The 18,746-nt window shown below is 36.2% G+C and overlaps 4 protein-coding genes across 4 annotated transcripts; 1 reads left to right on the forward strand and 3 right to left on the reverse strand.

Moving 5' to 3' along the window:
- Positions 1 to 4,714: 4,714 nt before the first annotated feature.
- Positions 4,715 to 6,524, forward strand: LOC141823920 (alpha-humulene 10-hydroxylase-like). Its single transcript, XM_074711123.1, has 2 exons — positions 4,715 to 5,683; positions 5,768 to 6,524. Exons 1-2 carry the CDS (start codon positions 4,751 to 4,753, stop codon positions 6,395 to 6,397), a joined length of 1,563 nt encoding a protein of 520 aa, XP_074567224.1. The 5' UTR covers positions 4,715 to 4,750; the 3' UTR covers positions 6,398 to 6,524.
- A 5,176-nt stretch (positions 6,525 to 11,700) lies between these two features.
- On the reverse strand, positions 11,701 to 12,378 carry LOC141825683 (alpha-humulene 10-hydroxylase-like). Its single transcript, XM_074713070.1, has one exon. It carries the CDS (start codon positions 12,372 to 12,374, stop codon positions 11,838 to 11,840), a length of 537 nt encoding a protein of 178 aa, XP_074569171.1. The 5' UTR covers positions 12,375 to 12,378; the 3' UTR covers positions 11,701 to 11,837.
- A 587-nt stretch (positions 12,379 to 12,965) lies between these two features.
- On the reverse strand, positions 12,966 to 15,069 carry LOC141823586 (calpain-type cysteine protease DEK1-like). The gene is made up of 7 exons (XM_074710882.1): positions 14,928 to 15,069; positions 14,422 to 14,619; positions 14,136 to 14,271; positions 13,871 to 14,001; positions 13,656 to 13,770; positions 13,413 to 13,569; positions 12,966 to 13,340 (listed from the first exon to the last, which is right to left on the reverse strand). Exons 1-7 carry the CDS (start codon positions 15,067 to 15,069, stop codon positions 13,335 to 13,337), a joined length of 885 nt encoding a protein of 294 aa, XP_074566983.1. The 3' UTR covers positions 12,966 to 13,334.
- A 2,047-nt stretch (positions 15,070 to 17,116) lies between these two features.
- LOC141825682 (alpha-humulene 10-hydroxylase-like) lies at positions 17,117 to 17,964 on the reverse strand. Its single transcript, XM_074713068.1, has one exon. It carries the CDS (start codon positions 17,888 to 17,890, stop codon positions 17,144 to 17,146), a length of 747 nt encoding a protein of 248 aa, XP_074569169.1. The 5' UTR covers positions 17,891 to 17,964; the 3' UTR covers positions 17,117 to 17,143.
- Positions 17,965 to 18,746: the final 782 nt, after the last annotated feature.

Raw genomic sequence — 18,746 nt, forward strand, 5'->3', positions numbered from 1 at the left:
CATGACACATTCAACTGCATGGATGTGGACCCAACTGCATGGATGTGGGCACCATTGCATGGAGTGTGTCATGTTGAGTTTCATGCTACATTTGGGGGAGGAGGGATTGACTAGATTTTTCTAGAGAAATTATATGCAACATGAAAAAATACAACATGAAACCAACATGACATACTCAACTGCATGGTTGTGGGTCCCACTGCATGTATGTGGGACCCACTGCATGCAGTGCCCACATACATGCACACATACATGTAGTGTGTCATGTTGATTTCATGCTGCATTTTTTCATGCTGCATATCATTGCTCTTTTTTCTATATCAAAGAGGAATATCTTAAACATGCCAAAATAGCTTAAATTAACATGATTAATTTAAGGAGGTTGAGCTAATCTAACCATTACTTAACTTAAATTGTAATTGATCCAAAGACTGAATTGATTCTATGTACTCAAATAAATATCATCATTGTTCTTTTTAATTGGTAAAAAAATGTTGCCTATAACATGGATAATGTTTCCAATAGCTGGAAATTTAAGGCAAATTAAAGACTTTTAAGATTCTTCAAAATTTCTTATTAATGTTTAATTGGACAAACATTAAGTGAGGTGAAGAAGATGTTGACCTACTAAATGAAATTTATTGATTTTCATTTAGTAAATTTCCTTGCTCGACCACTTTTTCAAGTGGATTTGTGTGAGATTAATTTGCAAGCACCTAAGTGATTCAGTGAAAAGAATAATAGATTAATAATTTAAGAGATATCGACCTTTTCCCCAGTCATCAACCAAGCAATTAATTAAGTTGGACTTTTAATTAAGTTGATTAAATATTAAGACTTATTTCCAGCCCTTAAATATATCATGGGCTTAAATATTCACACTTATCCACATATTTGACTTGGAGGGTCATGAGTGTTGACTTTTGAAAGATGTATACTTGGAAGAGAGGTGGTAGTCGTCGAGATTAGGAAGGATCAGAGGTCATTACAAAACATCAACTTAATTAAGATTATTTATGTACAAGAAGTCCAGTCGTAGTATCTCTGATTCTCTTCTGCATCTTCATTTAATTGGACTTCACGTCCAGGTGTTGATTTATTTATGTACAAGTCTAGTCGTCTACTTTGAATATCTCTTCTGCATTGTCATTTAATTAGTTACACTCTACGTCGAGACAAATTCTTTAATTTGACAAGTCGTCTACTTTGAATATCTCTTCTGCATTGTCATTTAATTATATTAGTTAGACTCTACGTCGAGACAAATTCTTTAATTTGACAAGTCCAGTCTCTACTTTCAAATTCTTTGACGTGCAAACTCAATCACTAATTAATCAACTATTGTTCTTGTTCGAGATCATCTCGATCCCCTGATGAATCACCGGATACTGTACTTTGATACTGATGGACTCATGCAGGACCCCCGACCTGAGGAGAGATAGTGGGGTTCCCGTCCAACTGCAAAGAGAAGAAGAAGAGTGCAAATGGAGGCTAGAAGGTGTCCTGGCTCGGCTGCTCCTACATTCAAATCAGCTCTCCGATAAAGGACGGAGATGAAGATAGAGTAGGAGATGGAGAAGATGGTATGTGTTTTCCTGTGTGCACATGTGGGGCGTCGAGTGGGACCCCGAGTGGACCCGAATAGGTTGCGGAGTCGATTGATCAGAGAGCCAAGTTGAAGTTTGGCCACTAGGCTAGAGTGGGGATCTCGGGCGGTCGAGCGGTCTAAGAGTTGGGTGCTAAACCGAGCTAGGCATTGCTCCGAACTATGGGTAGAGTCAGTCAAGGAGTCGGTCATGAAGCCGAGGAGGTCAGTCAGAGCTGGAATCGGAGCCAGGCACGGAGTTAGGTATTGTATTTGACATATCACCACCATCGATCCAGATCCTGATTTTCTTGACCGGGATAGAGTAACCCATAACAACTAGCAAAACACACTTTTCTATAAAATTGATTAATTTGTCTACTAAATCAATCCTCAAAATTAATTTGCCTAATGTGAATTTAGTTTGTGTAAGTTGATTTTCGTACATAATTAAATTTAAAAAGGGAGGAACAAGACAAATTTATTTTTTTTCCTTCTATTAAAATAAAAATTCATTGAAACTTATGGGGTTTGTGTGGTGTGTGGCTGCAAATTATGGAAAATAAAAGATAGTGATTTTTACAAGATAAGTTATTAAATTATATATTAGAGATATTTGTATTCGATTTAAAGATTTTTTTTCGATGGGGGATTGACTAGATTTTTTTCTATATCAAATTAAAGAGGAATATCTTATTTTCCAATAGTTTGAAATTTAAGGTAAATTAATGAGTTTTTCAAAGTTTCCTATTAATATTTAATTGGACAAACATTAGGTGAGGTGAGCAAGATGTTGACCTACTAAATTAATGAAATTTATTATTTTTTATTAATAAATTTCTTGCTAGACCACTTTTTCAAATGGATTTGTGTGAGATTAATTTAGATACTCCAAAATGGGTTCAGTAAAAAGAATAAGATTTTAGGATCGATCAGTGCAAGTTAGAAGGGGTGAATAACTTCGATTCTCTCGTCTCAATTTCATGTTCGTCTATAAAAAGTTAATACGCAGCGGAAATAAAATACAAATACAAGAAAACATAAACACAAAACAATTCGATTTTATTTGATTTGTTGCCGCCCAAGACGACAATTCCAAAGCATAGTCCTAGAGATCTATCCCACTATTCCTTCTCTTTTTTGGATATCTTCGGAGAAACCTCTTACAACACTTATTATTTACAAGTAACACAAACACAAAGAACAAAATAGAAATGAAAAGAAAAACACTTTACAATTTGAAAATTTGCTTTAAATGCTTTGTTGTCACTTTGGATTGTCTGTTGATGATGAAAAATGCAATAACATTTCATCTCTAAAACTTAAAGAATCGACACCTTATTCTTCAAACAAAATCCTACTTATACAGTTGTTGTTCGAGTTGATTTTTGCCTACCAGTTCATTGATGATCGTTGAATGTTTGTTGAATGATCACTGACATAGGATTGACGACTGAGATTGAAATTTAAATACAAATCGATTGAATTGATAATGCCTAGTCGAATGGCCAATCGACTTGATAAGCTTTTGACTTTTGAGTAATTAGTTGATGATGCAGGGGCAACACATGAGGAGTCAAACTTCAACGGGTCATAACTTTTGATTTGGAAATCAGAACGAAGCATGGTCAGATGCGTTTCGAAGCTCTTTTATAGATCTTTATTCAATACAGGATAAAACTTGTACCGGCCCACTTTTGGCCCCATCCGACATCGTTTTGTACTCCGTTTGCATTTCCGAACTTATTTTTTTTACTATTTATAGTAATTTTCTATTTTTTATTTTTTTGGTATTTTTGACTTTGTCAAGCTAGGGTTTTGGTTTATAGCCTATTTATAAGCGTGTTTAGTCGTTTACGGCCAATTTGAATGCTTAATAAATTTTTTTCTTTTTTGGCAAAAACCTAGAAGCGGTGTCATCATCGACTTTCTACCTATTTTTCAATTTCTCAATCTTGACCTCTTTTCAATTCTCCTCCAATCTTTCGCCTTTGGAATAATCTCTATTCTGTCTGGCATCAGCTGATGTGCTTGTCAATCGATTGATGAACCTCCTCAATTGATTGATCACACAGCAAATCTCCTTTTCTTCCCTTAAACCTCGAATTCGGAGTTTAGCGTTGTTAACCTTAAGTTCAGCCTTTTCAAGGCTTAAATCACGTCTTGCTTGGTATTTGATTGGCCTCACCCTACCTAGAATTTCTTGTTTAACATTTGGTCACCCTTGACTGTCGAGATTTTTCGTTGCCCAATATTCCATCAACCTTGATCTATTGGGACTTCTCCTTGTTGGGATTACAATCAAAGTCTCATATTAAAAATACATGAAAAAAATCATGAATTTATAAGATGGAAAATATCTTCATTGTATAAATGCCTTTTGGGTAAACTCTAAAAATAAAACCATGAGAGCTTAGGCTTAAAGTGAATAATATTATAAACTTCTCTACCGTGATTCACTTAAACTTCTTACTTCGCCTATGTTGATTATATATCAAAATCTTAAACTAATATGTTGATTATATATCAAAGCTTGGTCAACCTTTACCTATATATGTTGATTGCACCAATAATCTCTTCATTTTTATGTTTGACAATATATTTAAATTAGACTAACTCATTAGCTCGTTCAACTTCTTACTTCGCCTGTATCATTCGAGTACGAAATTTTATAAAATATTTTCTTTTGTGAATCCTAACATAATAATATTTTTATTATAATTATTTAATTAAAATATTGAAATTTTCACTTAATCCCTAGCCACCCAAAAACTTAATAGCAAAATTGATCTATCACCAATTATTTAGTTATTTAAAATTAAGATATCATACAATTAACTAAAATTCATAACTAATTTAATTAGTTCAAATTTCAAAATGATTCAACTCATACAAATAATTGAAATTGGCTAATACAGTCACATCAATTTATATAAGTGTGCATAAAATTCAGATTACTGGTTCTTCAGCCAAAGAAATATTTAGTTGACTTGGAGGGGCACGAGGGTTGACTAGTAAAAGAAGTATGCATTTTAAATTGTACAAGAGCATACGGTGATGACTAAGTGAGCTTTAGATCTTCTATAAATGCATGCAAGGAAGAGAGCTCAATCAATCCGATCACAAACATTAGCATATAAGTGCTTTACTACTCGATCCACTTCCATGGCCATGGAAGCTAATTCCCTCTTCTCCCCTTTCTTCTTCATCATGACTCTCTTCCTCGGATTCTTCATAACTATACTGATAATGAGATCAAGGAGCAGAGTGCATAAGAAACGAGCACAAGTACTGTTAGCTCCTCTCCCACCCGGCCCGCCCAGGCTTCCCCTCATCGGAAACATCCACCAACTCGTCGGCGGCAACCCTCACCGTCTCCTCCTCCAACTCGCCCGAACTCATGGCCCCCTCATCTGTCTCCGACTCGGACAAGTCTACCAAGTCGTCGCCTCGTCCGTGGAGGCCGTGGAGGAAATCATCAAGCGCCATGATCTCAAATTTGCTGACCGACCCAGAGACTTGACCTTCTCCAGAATATTGCTCTACGACGGCGACGGAGTCGGCATGGTCCCCTACGGTGGCATCTGGAAGCAGAGGAGGAAGATTTACGCCATGGAGATGCTCAACTCCCGGCGCGTCAAGTCCTACGCCGCCATCCGCTTGGATGCAGTCCGTAAGCTCACGGCGGAGATCGCCCGCAAGGCGTTTGCTCAAACACCTGTCATTGATCTAAGCGAGATGGTGATGTCCATGATCAATGCGAATGTGATCCGAGTCGCGTTTGGCGACAAATGCAAACAGCAGGCGGAGTTCTTGCACCTGGTGAAGGAGGCAATTAGCTGCGTGAGCAGCTTTGCAGTGGCTGATATGTACCCCTCGCTCAAATTCCTCGACACTCTCACGGGATTGAAGTCAAAGTTAGAGGCAGTCCACGCAAAGCTCGACAAAGTCTTCGACGAAATCATCGCACAGCGTCAAGTTGCACTGGCCGCCGAGGCAGCAGAGGAGGATCTAATCATCGATGTACTTCTCAAGCTTAAAGATGAAGAAAATCAAGAATTCCCAATCACAACCAACTGCGTCAAGGCCATCATCATGGTAAATGAATTGCATACACATATAAAGAATTAATGTTTATTATTATATATCTTTAAATTGCTAATAGCTTCTTCTTATCTTTAGGAAATATTCTTGGCAGGGACGGAATCGTCATCAACGGTTATTGAATGGGCTATGTCAGAGTTGATCAAGAGCCCCAAGGCAATGGAGAAAGTCCAAAAGGAGATAAGGGAGGCTATGCAAGGGAAGACCAAGGTCGAAGAGAGTGACATCCCCAAATTCAGTTATCTGAATTTGGTGATCAAGGAGACGCTGCGGCTCCACCCTCCTGCCCCTCTGTTGGTCCCGAGAGTATGCACAGAGACATGCGAGGTCATAGGATATCGAGTGCCTGCCGGAGCTCGAGTGCTCATCAATGCATTTGCACTGGGTAGAGATGAGCAGTACTGGGGCTCTGATGCAGAGAGCTTCAAGCCAGAGAGATTTGAGGGCAGCCCGGTGGACTTCAAGGGCTTCAACTTCGAGTTCATTCCATTTGGTACAGGGCGAAGGATCTGCCCCGGCATTACATTTGGGTTGGCGTCCGTGGAACTTGGACTGGCTCACCTCCTCTTCCACTTCGACTGGAAGCTTCCTCAAGGCATGAAGATCGAAGATTTGGACATGATGGAGATTACTGGGATGGCCGCACCAAGGAGATCACCTCTCCTCGTGCTTCCCAAGCCAATAATTCCTCTGTCTGAGTCAATATGATATTGTTGACGCTTTATATAGTCTTTTATATATATATATATATATAATAAGAAAAACACGCTTATCGAATGTTAAAGAGATATTTGTCTCAAAATAAACTAGTAAACTATATATTATAGATATTTGATACAACTTAAACATTTTTTCTGACAATATATATATATATATATATAATATAAAATAAGAAAACATGCTTATCGAATGTTAAAGAGATATTTGTATACAAAATAAATTAGTAAATTCTATATTATAGATATTTTATACAACTTAAACATTTTTTCTGACAATTTACTAAAAAGCGCATTCTAAGTTGTGTAATTTTCAAGGGCACATCACAATTTCCAAATTCCCAAAGGGTGCATTTGTTTCCAATTATATCTCTCCCTTAAATAGCTAATCTTATTCACTTTTTTTTTTCAAAATATCCGAGCTAAGTGACATCCGAGCCATCCAAATGTCATGTTGAGCTTTGTACCTATCTTATTTCTTCTTATTTTACACACAACTATTCTTTCACAAAATACATGTTCCCGTGGAATAAAAAAAATGAAGAAACACTTTAGAGATAAATTGTTCTCCTAAGAAGACTGATCAAGATTTCAACATAGTAGATTATTCAAAATTTTTCATTGATTCCTTTTAAGATTTTTCTCATGTATATATTATACTGATATAGTATTTATTTATTTGTAATATCTATTTATATTATGTAAAGATGAATGATTTATATCGAGTATAATATATATTTATTTAAAAATATTATTTTAGAAGTTTTTTGTCAACAACGTTGTTGGATATTTTAGGTTTTTGTAAAAATTAATTGATAGTATGACTATAATCATCTGAATGTAAATGATTAATTTTATAATATAAGATATTATGTGCTTAGCAAATGGAAAAAATATATATTTATAGATTTCTCTAACGTATTAGTATTAGTTTTTACTTTATTTTTTCTACACTTACTACTTGGCGTTGAATTTTCAAATCTGAAAATGTACAATAGTTCAAGTAGTGACTCAGTGGTGCTAAATATTATACTCCAACACCACTCTAGTGCTAAACTTTCTGTTGAAAAATCTAAAAAAAAAAGAACCATTGTGGTGCTGTAACACTACTTTTTTGTTTTTCAAAATCCAACATCACTATGGTGCTAATGATTTAAATTTAGCACTGTATTGATATTGAACTATTCTACCACCACATTAATTTATTGATTGATGCTGAATTTAAATCCAATACCATCTTTGATACAACTCAACACCATGTTATTCTTGATATTTTCAAATCAGCATCACAGTTTATCAAATTTCTCTTATACATTAGTGTTGATCTTTACAATTAACACCACAATGGTGCTCAACACTAATATTTTATGATTTCATGAAACATTAGTTCTGACCATTCGAAAGCAGCACCACAATGTGTTGATCATTGGAAAGCAACACCATTATTTTTTGATTTTTGAAACATTGTTCTGATCTTACAAAATTAGCACCACCATGTTAAAAATTTCATCATGTAAATTTCATCATACATAATGTATTCGCACAGATCTATTACTTTATGGAGGAGACTCGAAACCAAAATTGCACATTATATCTATCTTCTCCACAGTCACCTCTTCATTTTATGACCATTTTTCAAAAATCTAAATTCCTTAGATCCATCAATGAGTTTCGGTCAAAATTCATTGATGGACTTAGCAAACTTTGATTGGACCTATTCCAAGTCCAGTATATTTTTGTAGTGTCCCAGAGTCCAAATGTACCCTAGATATCAATTTGAAGGCATTCCCAATAGTGTTCAAAAGGTTATTAAAGTTTTAGACTTTGTACCAATTAGAACAGGCCCATAACTTCATTTACAAGGCTTAGAACTTGGCTTTCACACCATAACTACGTTCTCTACACTACCTGCTTCCCATACGTATCCATTTTAATCCCATAGGTCCATCAATGAATTTCGATTAAAACTTAGCAAGCTTCGATTGGACCCATTCCAAGTTCGGTAGGTTTCTATAGTATCTCGGAGTCTAAATATGCCCAAAGTTATCAACTTGAAGGCATTACAAGCAATGCTCAAATGGTTTTTAAAGTTTTAGACTTTGGTTCTGTTCTTCAAATAACAATACCATAATGGTATTGATCCTTGAAAATTAGCACCAATGTTTTATGATATCTCGAAACATTGGTTCTGATCATTCAAAAGCACTACCACAATGGTGTTGATCCTCGAAAAGCAACACCAATATTTTTTGATTTCTGAAAAAGATTATGACATCGTAAAATTAGTGCCATCATTTTAAAATTTTTATCATGCGTGTCAATTGGCACTGATCCATAATTTCAGAAAGAAGGCTCAAAATTAGGGTTGCACACCATATTTACTTTCTCCATACTCAACTCTTCTATTTCATGGTCATATTTTATAATTTTAAAATTTATAGGTTCATCAATAGGTTTTGATCAAAACTTATTGATGTCTTTTGCTAGCTTAGAGGGAACAAATCCAAGTTCTGTAGGTTTATGCAGTGCTCCTTAGCCTCATAATGCCCTAAAGCCTCAGATTTTAGTCCTTCATAGTCGGACATAATATGTTTTTAAAAATTCATCTGGGGACTCATAACTTCTTATATGAGGATCAAGACTATAATTATACATCATTTCAACCTTAGTCTATGTCATTATTATGATTACAATTTTCTTTTCAGGGACAACCCTATTTCTGATGAAATTCTCTCATTTTTCGAATCTATCAAATTAAATTTGAAGGAGACACAGTAAGCTACTTAACAGTCTATAAATGTCCCCCTAAGTAATATTCCATCTTCTTCTAAGTATACTAATATGGAGAACAAAAATACAAATACAAGTAATTTGACATTTGATCTAAATAAAGAAGCAAGTTGATTAGAAGATAGGCTACCCAGTACTAGTGCGGTATTTAGAGAAGACTTCGAACCAACATGGAGTTAGCAAGAAGATCATGATATTCGAATTGCACAATAATATGAATGCAATACAGATTCAAAAGAATTCATAACTAATGATATCCAATTTTATCAAGATGATTTTAACCTAGATCAGTATAGTGAATTAGAGGAGTTTCCAATAACTAATGCTTCATATGTTATGAATTCAGGATTAACACAAAGGTCAATTGTAGATACAAATAAATTTTTTGTTGGATAGGTTTTTCCTCCTAACAAGAGTTAAAAGATGCATTTGTAAAACATGTTATGTTTAGAAGAGAAATACTACGCTGCGCGACGAGGAATCCGCGACCCATACGCGACCCACCGTCGCTGCCGCCTCCCTCGCCGCGCCGTCCGGCCACCGCCTCGGGCGCGATTGACGCACCGCTCGCCGGCGCTCCGGTCAACGTCGGATTCCGATCGGATAGTGGTTGGAATTCGATGAAATTCGATCGGAAACAAGGTCCTTGGCAGGTCTCCGATCGTGATTCGGTTGGAATCCGGCCCGATCGCCGTCCACAGTGGCGGCGCAATGGGGGCGGCTATTTCCGGCCAAATTCACCAGATTCCGGCCAATATATATCCGGCTGGAATCCGGCGCCGACCGAAGCGTCGGCGAGTGACGCGTCGATTGCGACTGAGGTGGCCGCCAACGGTGGTCGGACGGCGCGGCGAGAGTGGCGGCAGCGGCGGTGGGTCAGGGGTGTCGCGGACGAAGAGTCGCGCAACATAGCAATTTCCATGTTTAGAAACTATAGATACTCATTTGACACCTGGCTAAATAGAATTAAAGCTATTTCTTGAATCAACAATGTACATGGAAAATAGTTGCTAGGGGAGATGTGGTGTTCGCCATTATAAAATATGTACAAGAACACCAATGTGACACCATTAGAGAAACACTTAATCACCAAGCTTGCATATCCACATTTGTAGCATCTCAAATTGAAAAACAATTTTTTTGGAATAGTACAAACCAAAGATGATTCAAAGAAATATGATATTGAGTTCACTAAATTGAAAAGAGAAAAATATAAAAAAAACAAACCCACATTAAAATAGAGCACATGCCAATGCCAAAGTATACAAAATAGCATGTTAATAGATTTTCTTTTATTAAGATACCTGACACAACATTAAAGTTTATCTTTGAATTAACTTATACTTTATTAATTGGTACTCAAAAATTATAACTCATGATTTTCCTTAATCGATCACACAATAGATTTTCCTTTCGACCAACATATTATATACACAACATACAATTATATACAAGCTATATTAATTAATCATTATATTCATGCTACTTTAGTCAGCCACACCATATTAGAAAACCTTATGTTGTAAAGATATATATTTGAGTGTGTTGTCTGATTTCAATTATTTCAGTAAGTGGTAAACCTATTTGTATGATTTGAATCATTTTGGAATTTGAACTAGTTTAATTAGTTATGAATTTTAATTAATTATAATTTTAAATAATTAAATAATTGGTGATAGAGCAATTTTTTATATTAAATTTTTGGGTATAAAATTCGTACTTAATGATGCGACCAAACCATATCCATGCATCAAAATGGTCTTCCTATATGAGTCTTAATTTCCAACCTTTTTCTTTACATGATGATTGAAAAAATAAAAGAAAATTAATAAAAATTTACATGATGTAAGGGTTAGAAATAGGAGAACGAGCATGTTGACTAACTAATTAATCAACTTAAAGTCCAACTTGCTTGATTGATTGGCAGGGGAAAGGACGTCAATATCTCTTATTATGTGAAAATTAAACTGATTGAGTTCGATTGATGAGAAAAAAAAAAATTCTTAGTAGGAAGATAAAAATGTATGTGCATCACTACATTGCGTTATTTAATATTTTTATCAAATTATACTTAGCGGAGTGGATTTATTAGAGGGATGACTAGATAAATAGTTCCAAGGAGTGGATTTATTATATTTTATAGAATTAAAAAAAAAGTCTTGTCACATCTTCATTTTGAATTCCAAATCCTAAATTATTAATCTATTATTTTTTTTTATTTTACTGAATCCGTATAGCAAGTCGATTGAAATCTATGTTGTCGAGCTGAGGACGAAAATTTACTAAATAAAAAATTAATAAATTTCTAGATTAATTTAGAAAAAAACTGTCGTAATAAAATACATTGAAATTGAAATATTTTGTAGGTCGATACTATGCAAATTCTTGAACCATGTTTGTTCATAAAACGTGGAAGCCATCATACAATTTGGCTTAAATTTCAAGCTATTGGCGTTCATAAATTATCAACAATAATTTCTTTGAGTAATTAAAAAGAGCAATGACTAATATATAATTTATTATTTTATTTTTTATAAAAACATCTCGTTAACATAGGATATGCATGTTTTTCTTATTATATATGTAGATATATATATAAAAGACTATATAAATATAAAGCGTCTCCAATATCATATTGACTCTCACAGAGGAATTATTGGCTTGGCAAGAACGAGAAGAGGTGATCTCCTTGGTGCGGAAAGCCCAGAATTCTCCATCATGTCCAAATCTTCGATCTTCATGCCTTGAGAAAGCATCCAGTCGAAGTGGAAGAGAAGGTTAGCCAGTGAAACTTCCACGGACGACAACCCAAATGTCATGCCAGGGCAGATCCTTCGCCCTGTACCAAATGGAATGAACTCGTAGTTGAAGCCCTTGAAATCCACCGAGCTGCCCTCAAATCTCTCTGGCTTGAAGCTCTCTGCATCAGAGCCCCAGTACTGCTCATCTCTACCAAGTGCAAATGCATTGATGAGCACTCGAGCTCCGGCAGGCACTCGATATCCCATGACCTCGCACGTCTCTGAACATACTCTCGGGACCAACAGAGGCCCAGGGGGGTGGAGCCGCAGCGTCTCCTTGATCACCAAATTTAGATAACTGAATTTGGGGATGTCACTCTCTTCGAGCTTGGTCTTCCCTTGCATAGCCTCCCTCATCTCCTTTTGGACTTTCTCCATTGCCTTGGGGGCACTACAACAAAAATAGTCATAGACATCGGTGAAAAACCGATGTCTATGAGAAAATCGACTGATGTCTATGAAGGCGTTGTAAAAGGTATGACATTTTAGACATCGGATTTGTAACCGATGTAATACACCTCAACGACATCGGTTTGTAACCGATGTAAAACCGATGTAATATCACTCAACGACATCGGTTTCGCAACGGTGTAAAACCGATGTAATATCTGTTTAACATCAATTTTAACAACGGTTTTCGACCGATGTAATATCACAACGACATCGGTTTTGCAACGGTGTAAAACCGATGTAATATATGTTTAACATCAATTTTAACAACGGTTTACGACCGATGTAATATCACTCAACGACATCGGTTTCGCAACGGTGTAAAACCGATGTAATATATGTTTAAATCAATTTTAAACACCCATTTCGACCGATATAATATCACTTAACGACAACGCTTCCAAACCGATGTCATTGAATTTAAAACTGTTGTAATAACACTTATTTTTTTTATGTTGTTTGTAAATTATGATCGAGCAAGATGACAAAATTATCATAATATTATAAATTCATCAAACAAATCACAAATACAAAAGCACCGATATATTTAATCACCTCAATATTTACAAATAATCAAAAGTAACTAACAAAAATTATTCTTCTTGCAACATATTACATTGTTTTCATCCTCAGAAGGAACTAATATAGAATCCTCAACGTTTACAAATAACCTTTTGACTGCTGTACTTCTACAGATACAAATCCAAAAGGGAAAAGTAAACAAAATCTCCATCTAGCATAGCAATGAATCATGAGCCACTCCATTCACTTACTTGGAACAGGCTTGGACCAGCAAGCTTTAAATTCTTGGATGCTCTCCGTAGACTCCATTCACTCCATTCTGTTCTTCCTTGGATGCTCTCCGTAGCATCAAATTGTATGCCTCGTCTAACTCTGCTCAATTTAAGCAATATCACAAAGCAATATCAACTTTAACACACTAACATAGAATAGATATACATTTACCTGAATGAATGTATGACCTTCTCTAAGACGTAATACAGTACTTCTTAAAGCAACTCTCCTTTCAAACAATGGGTTGGAGACAAATAATCGACGAGAAACAATTGAACCTAAAAGGACAGATGCTACAAAAGCATAACTTATGCAATGACCAAGGTACCTGCAGGATGGATTGCCCATAAACAGGATGGGAAAAAAAATACCAGTGTATATCAGGAAAAAGAAACCAAGGAAACAAAAAAATACCAGTAATGCACTCCAAAGCAGATGAGGAATATTCTGGATATTCCAGCAACAGATAGCGCTACTATGCGACTTCTAACTATCTCGAATGCAAACAAACAAACACCCATATTCCAATCTACCACAGAAAGAGATAAATTGTGAACCTCAATTATTATGTTAAGAAAACAAAGGGAAAGGGACCATGAAGACAAAGGCAAACACTAACAAACATTTACCGAGAACAAGAACAGCAACTGAAGTTACTGCCCCCAGCCAACGAGCTTCTTTTGCTGTCAGCCCATACAAAACTGCATACACTACAAGAACAGTCACAGAACCAAGATACAGAAGTCCTAGGTGTAAAGCCCTGCACAAAAACATTCAATGGAAAGAATAGAATGTGAAAATCAAGGAACATATCCAACAGAATTAAGAAATAACAATATTGAGGTCATATATATGCTAACAAATGAATTTCATCAAAAAGCAAACAAAACTTGCCTGCTAGATTTACGCATGTACAACTCATTTGGATCTGGTGGTTCAGTTAAGCAAGCAACAGCTCCAACTTCAACACAATCAGAATATGCAAATTTGTATGATCTCCGTACATATTCATCAACATCAAATCCATTTCCTTAACAGAAGAAGTATTTGTTAGAATGCATGAGATCAATTGTGATCACAGGCTTACAGCACATAAAGCAATTATATAAATATAGAAAAATAAAGTTAATATTATTCAGGATAACCAAGACCAAAATAGAAGGGAAGCAGCAAATATTACCATTAAAGACAATTCTGCAAATGAAAAGAATATTGATGGCTAGTGCAATTACAGAAACACCAAAGAAGAATCCAGACGGTGAATATTGCTCAGAGGCACTCACACCAGCAGTTACATAGACAGCGCAGAACTCATAGGCACAAAGTAATGCCACAGCCAGGAGAAGAAGATTAGCAATCCAAAAAGCAATATCAAAATCTAAATTTTACACATTCAAGCAATGTTGATGATCAAGTATATAATATATACAGGTACTGGAGATCGACCAATACATAGTATGCTCAACTTCATGGTGTAAATGGTAGCAACTAATCACAATAAATTCAACCTTCCACACATTTGGGTTTATGGGACCAATTCAGACCAGGATTAGCAAATATATTCAAATTTGTATTGCCTACGTAGAGTCTACAAAATCGATTTGAGAATGATCATCGAGATGTACATCCACCAAAGATTGCCATGCATTATGTTAAGCTTCACTATAACTTTTAGATTCCTAATACCAGATTTTGCTCTCACTAAACAATCTCTATCAGAAAAGATTGCTTTAAGGTAGAACAAAATTGGAAATGCCAAGACAATGCTTGCAGTAAAAGTGAAGTACCTGTATCTCCTTAATATTTGGAGACTGAGCATATACTCCATCTCACAGTTTGCAAACCTGAAAGAAAGTCCATATGGAGTATAGGAACCTTTATCAGAAATACATTTGTTAATTTGCAATATGAATGGGAGTGCACAAAATATAAGTCTATCTCAATCAAAATATACAAAACAAAGTATGATTAGAAATAATGTAAGCAAAAAACTAGATGGTACTGATTACGGGGAATTATAACTGTAAACAATAGAAAAATGCTGCAAAAGTTCTAAATAAGAAATATGGCATAGCAGACAAGAGAAATAAAGGTTCAAAAAGTAATGTTGGCTTGTAGCCTGCTACCAAGTAGCCATCTGTTGCTAAAAGCCTGATAACAAGAAAATGATAGGCAATAAATGTAAAAAAAGGTGCTACAAACCACAATTACAAGTGCTGACCCATGCCGCCCGAAACAAGAGGTATGGATTGTTCCGGCACGGGAACGGGCCGGCACCGGTTGAAGGAATCAAATCGAGTAGTCGTAAAACTTACCTCGAAGCAACACAATCGAGCTTCGGGCGGAGGGCGGAGGGTGGAGGGCGGAGGCGGCGGTGACTTCGTTGAGAAAATCGAATGGGCGTACGAAGACCGGTGCCGATAGCACGCGAGAACAGAAGGAATCAAATTGAGTAGTCGTAAAACTTACCTCGAAGCAACACAATCGAGATTCGGGCGGAGGGCGGAGGGCGGAGGGTGGAGGCGGCGGTGATGAATGGGCGTACGAAGAACCCTAATCCCGATTAGGGATTTTATATACTAAATATAATTATAATACATAAATTTATATTCTTCTTATTATTTTTTATATTAAATAAAAATATAAATAAGTTAAAGTAAAAAATAAAAAATATTTTATTTAAATTTTTTAAATTTGTATCAATAATTTATTTAAATTCTAATCGATCAAATTTTCTAAATATTTTTAAAAATTTTTAAAATATTTAAAATTTTGAAATATAATTCTAAAAAGTAATTAAAAATTCAGATTTTTTTATTTTTAAAAATGTATCATTCCAAATATTTTTTAAAAAATATTTTCGAGTTGTAATATAAATTATTATATATATATATATGTAAATTTTAATTTTTAATATATAAATATATGTATATGCTACTTCTTAACAGCTCTGGTCGTGATTTTGCAGTATTGCAGGAAAGTAAGACACAGAATCAACAAAGTACCTCTACTTTAAGGTGTCTTTAAATAGCAAGGCCCGACCGTCGATTGAAGTGGAGCCGAAGGTTGCGGAGGAAGTGGAGACGATGGTCCGGAGGAAGCGAAGCGGCGGAGATGTCCCGACCGTCGATTGAGAAGGGGAGGAAGTGGAGCCGAAGGTGTAGAAGTGGAGCCGAAGGTTGCTTGCGGAGGAAGTGGAGCCGATGGTTGCGGTGTGGAGACGATGGTCCGGAGGAAGCGAAGCGGCGGTGTCTGTCGATTGAGAAGGGGAGGAAGTGGAGACGAAGGTCTTCTGTGGAGTTGAGGGGGAACGCGTAGGTGGCGGTCTCCTTGAAGACGCGGCGGCGGCGGTGTGGTTGAAGACGCGTCTAGGGTTTACAAGGGGTTAAGTCGCGGCCGGGTGAAGTGTTGGAAGCGCAGGTAATAGGAAGAAAGGGAGAGAGGGAAAGATAAAATCTAAATATACAACGGTTTTAAATTGTTATTATAGCTTTAAAAACCGTTGTTGAAAGCGCAAATAGACACCGATTTTAAATTGTTGTTATAACTTCAAAAACCGTTGTTGAAATCACAAATCGACAACGGTTTTCAAACCGTTGTCGTAGTCTTCAAAAACCGTTGTTAAAAGCGCACATAGACAACGGTTTAAAACCGTTGTTGTATCCTCCAAAAACTGTTGTCGTAGTCTCCAATCAACCTCTCAAAGACAACGAAAATATACAACGGTTTTAAATTGTTGTTATAGCTTCCAAAACCGTTGTTGAAAGCGCAAATAGACATCGGTTTTAAAATGTTGTTATAGCTTCCAAAACCGTTGTTGAAAGCGCAAATAGACAACGGTTTTTAAACCGTTGTCGTAGTCTTCAAAAACCGTTGTTGAAAGCGCACATAGACATCGGTTTTTAAAACCGTTGTTGTAGCCTCCAAAAATCGTTGTCGTAGGCTCTAACCGATGTCTCAAAGACATCGGTTTTTGTTAAAACCGTTGTTAAAAAGTAAAAGACATCGGTTTTGACATAAAACCGATGTCTTTTGAGTGTTGTTAAAGACCGATTTTCTTGTAGTGTGGACATCGCCATCTCGCTTAGATTAATGACAGGTGTTTCAGCAAACGCCTTGTGGGCGATCTCCGCGGTGAGCTTACGGACTGCATCCACGCGGATGGTGGCGTAGGACTTGACGCGCCGGGAGTTGAGCATCTCCATGGCGTAAATCTTCCTCCCCTGCTTCCATTTGCCACCGTAGGGGACCATGGCGACTCCGTTCCCGTCGTAGTTCAATATTTTGGAGAAGGTCAAGTCTGTGGGTCGGTCAGCAAATTTGAGATCATGGCGCTTGATGATCTCCTCCACGGCCTCCACGGACGAGGCGACGACTTGGTAGACTTGTCCGAGTCGGAGACAGACGAGGGGGCCATGAGTTCGGGCGAGTTGGAGGAGGATACGGTGAGGGTTGTCGCCGATGAGTTGGTGGATGTTTCCGATGAGGGGAAGCCTGGGCGGGCCGGGTGGGAGAGGAGCTAATACTACTTGTGCTCGTTGCTTATGCACTCTGCTCCTTGATCTCATTATCAGTATCGTTATGAAGAATCCGAGGAAGAGAGTGACGAAGAAGAAAGGGGAGAAGAGGGAATTAGCTTCCATGGCCATGCAAGTGGATCGAGTAGTACGTAAAGCACTTAAATGCTATTGTTTGTGATCGGATTGAGTGAGCTCTCTTCCTTCAGTAGATGCATGCATTTATAGAAGATCTAAAGCTCACATAGCCATCACCGTATGCTCTTGTATAATTTAAAATGCATTCTTGTTTCACTAATCAACCCTCGTACCCCTCCATGTCAACTAAATATTTCTTTGACTGAATTGAAGAACCAGTCATCTGAATTATATTCACACTTATATATATTGATATGACTGTTCCCTGATCTTTAAATTGAATACAAATATCTCTAATATATAATTTAAATTTGTAGCTACATAAGCACTTTCAATGAATTTTTATTTTAATAGAACAAAAAAATTAAACTTGTCTGGACGTGGAGTCTAATTAATTAAATGACGATGTAGATAAGAGATATTCAAAGTTGACGACTGGACTTATACTAAATAAATAATTAACACTTGCACGTGGAATGCCGATGTAAAAAAAATATTCATTGAGTTGAGACGTATCGATCAAGAAATAACACTCAAGGTATATATATATATATATATATATATGCTCCCTAATCTTTAAATTGAATACAAATATCTCAAATATATAATTTAAATTTGTAGCCACACGAAACCTAATAAGCACTTTCAATGAATTTTTATTTTAATAGAACAAAAAAATAAATTTGTCTGGATACGGAGTCTAATTAATTAAATGACGATGTAGAAGAGATATTCAAAGTTGACGATTGAACTTGTACTAAATAAATTAATGAGACGTATCGACCAGGATATATATATATATATATATATATATATATATATATATATATATATATATATATATATATAT

The sequence above is a fragment of the Curcuma longa genome, chromosome 3, assembly GCF_044706935.1.
Source record: "Curcuma longa cultivar G26 ecotype Majalengka, Jawa Barat chromosome 3, ITB_CL_G26_1.1, whole genome shotgun sequence".
In the NCBI taxonomy this organism is placed as follows: domain Eukaryota; kingdom Viridiplantae; phylum Streptophyta; class Magnoliopsida; order Zingiberales; family Zingiberaceae; genus Curcuma; species Curcuma longa.

Coding starts and splice junctions, on each gene's coding strand:
- LOC141823920 (XM_074711123.1), top strand. CDS start 4,751: ATGGCCATGGAAGCTAATTCCCTCTTCTCCCCTTTCTTCTTCATCATG. Junction 5,684..5,767: donor GCGTCAAGGCCATCATCATG/GTAAATGAATTG, acceptor TCTTATCTTTAG/GAAATATTCTTGGCAGGGAC.
- LOC141825683 (XM_074713070.1), bottom strand. CDS start 12,374: ATGGAGAAAGTCCAAAAGGAGATGAGGGAGGCTATGCAAGGGAAGACC.
- LOC141823586 (XM_074710882.1), bottom strand. CDS start 15,069: ATGGAGTATATGCTCAGTCTCCAAATATTAAGGAGATACAGGTACTTC. Junction 14,272..14,421: donor TTGCAGAATTGTCTTTAATG/GTAATATTTGCT, acceptor TCTTCTGTTAAG/GAAATGGATTTGATGTTGAT. Junction 13,570..13,655: donor TGCTTTGGAGTGCATTACTG/GTATTTTTTTGT, acceptor TCCATCCTGCAG/GTACCTTGGTCATTGCATAA.
- LOC141825682 (XM_074713068.1), bottom strand. CDS start 17,890: ATGGCCATGGAAGCTAATTCCCTCTTCTCCCCTTTCTTCTTCGTCACT.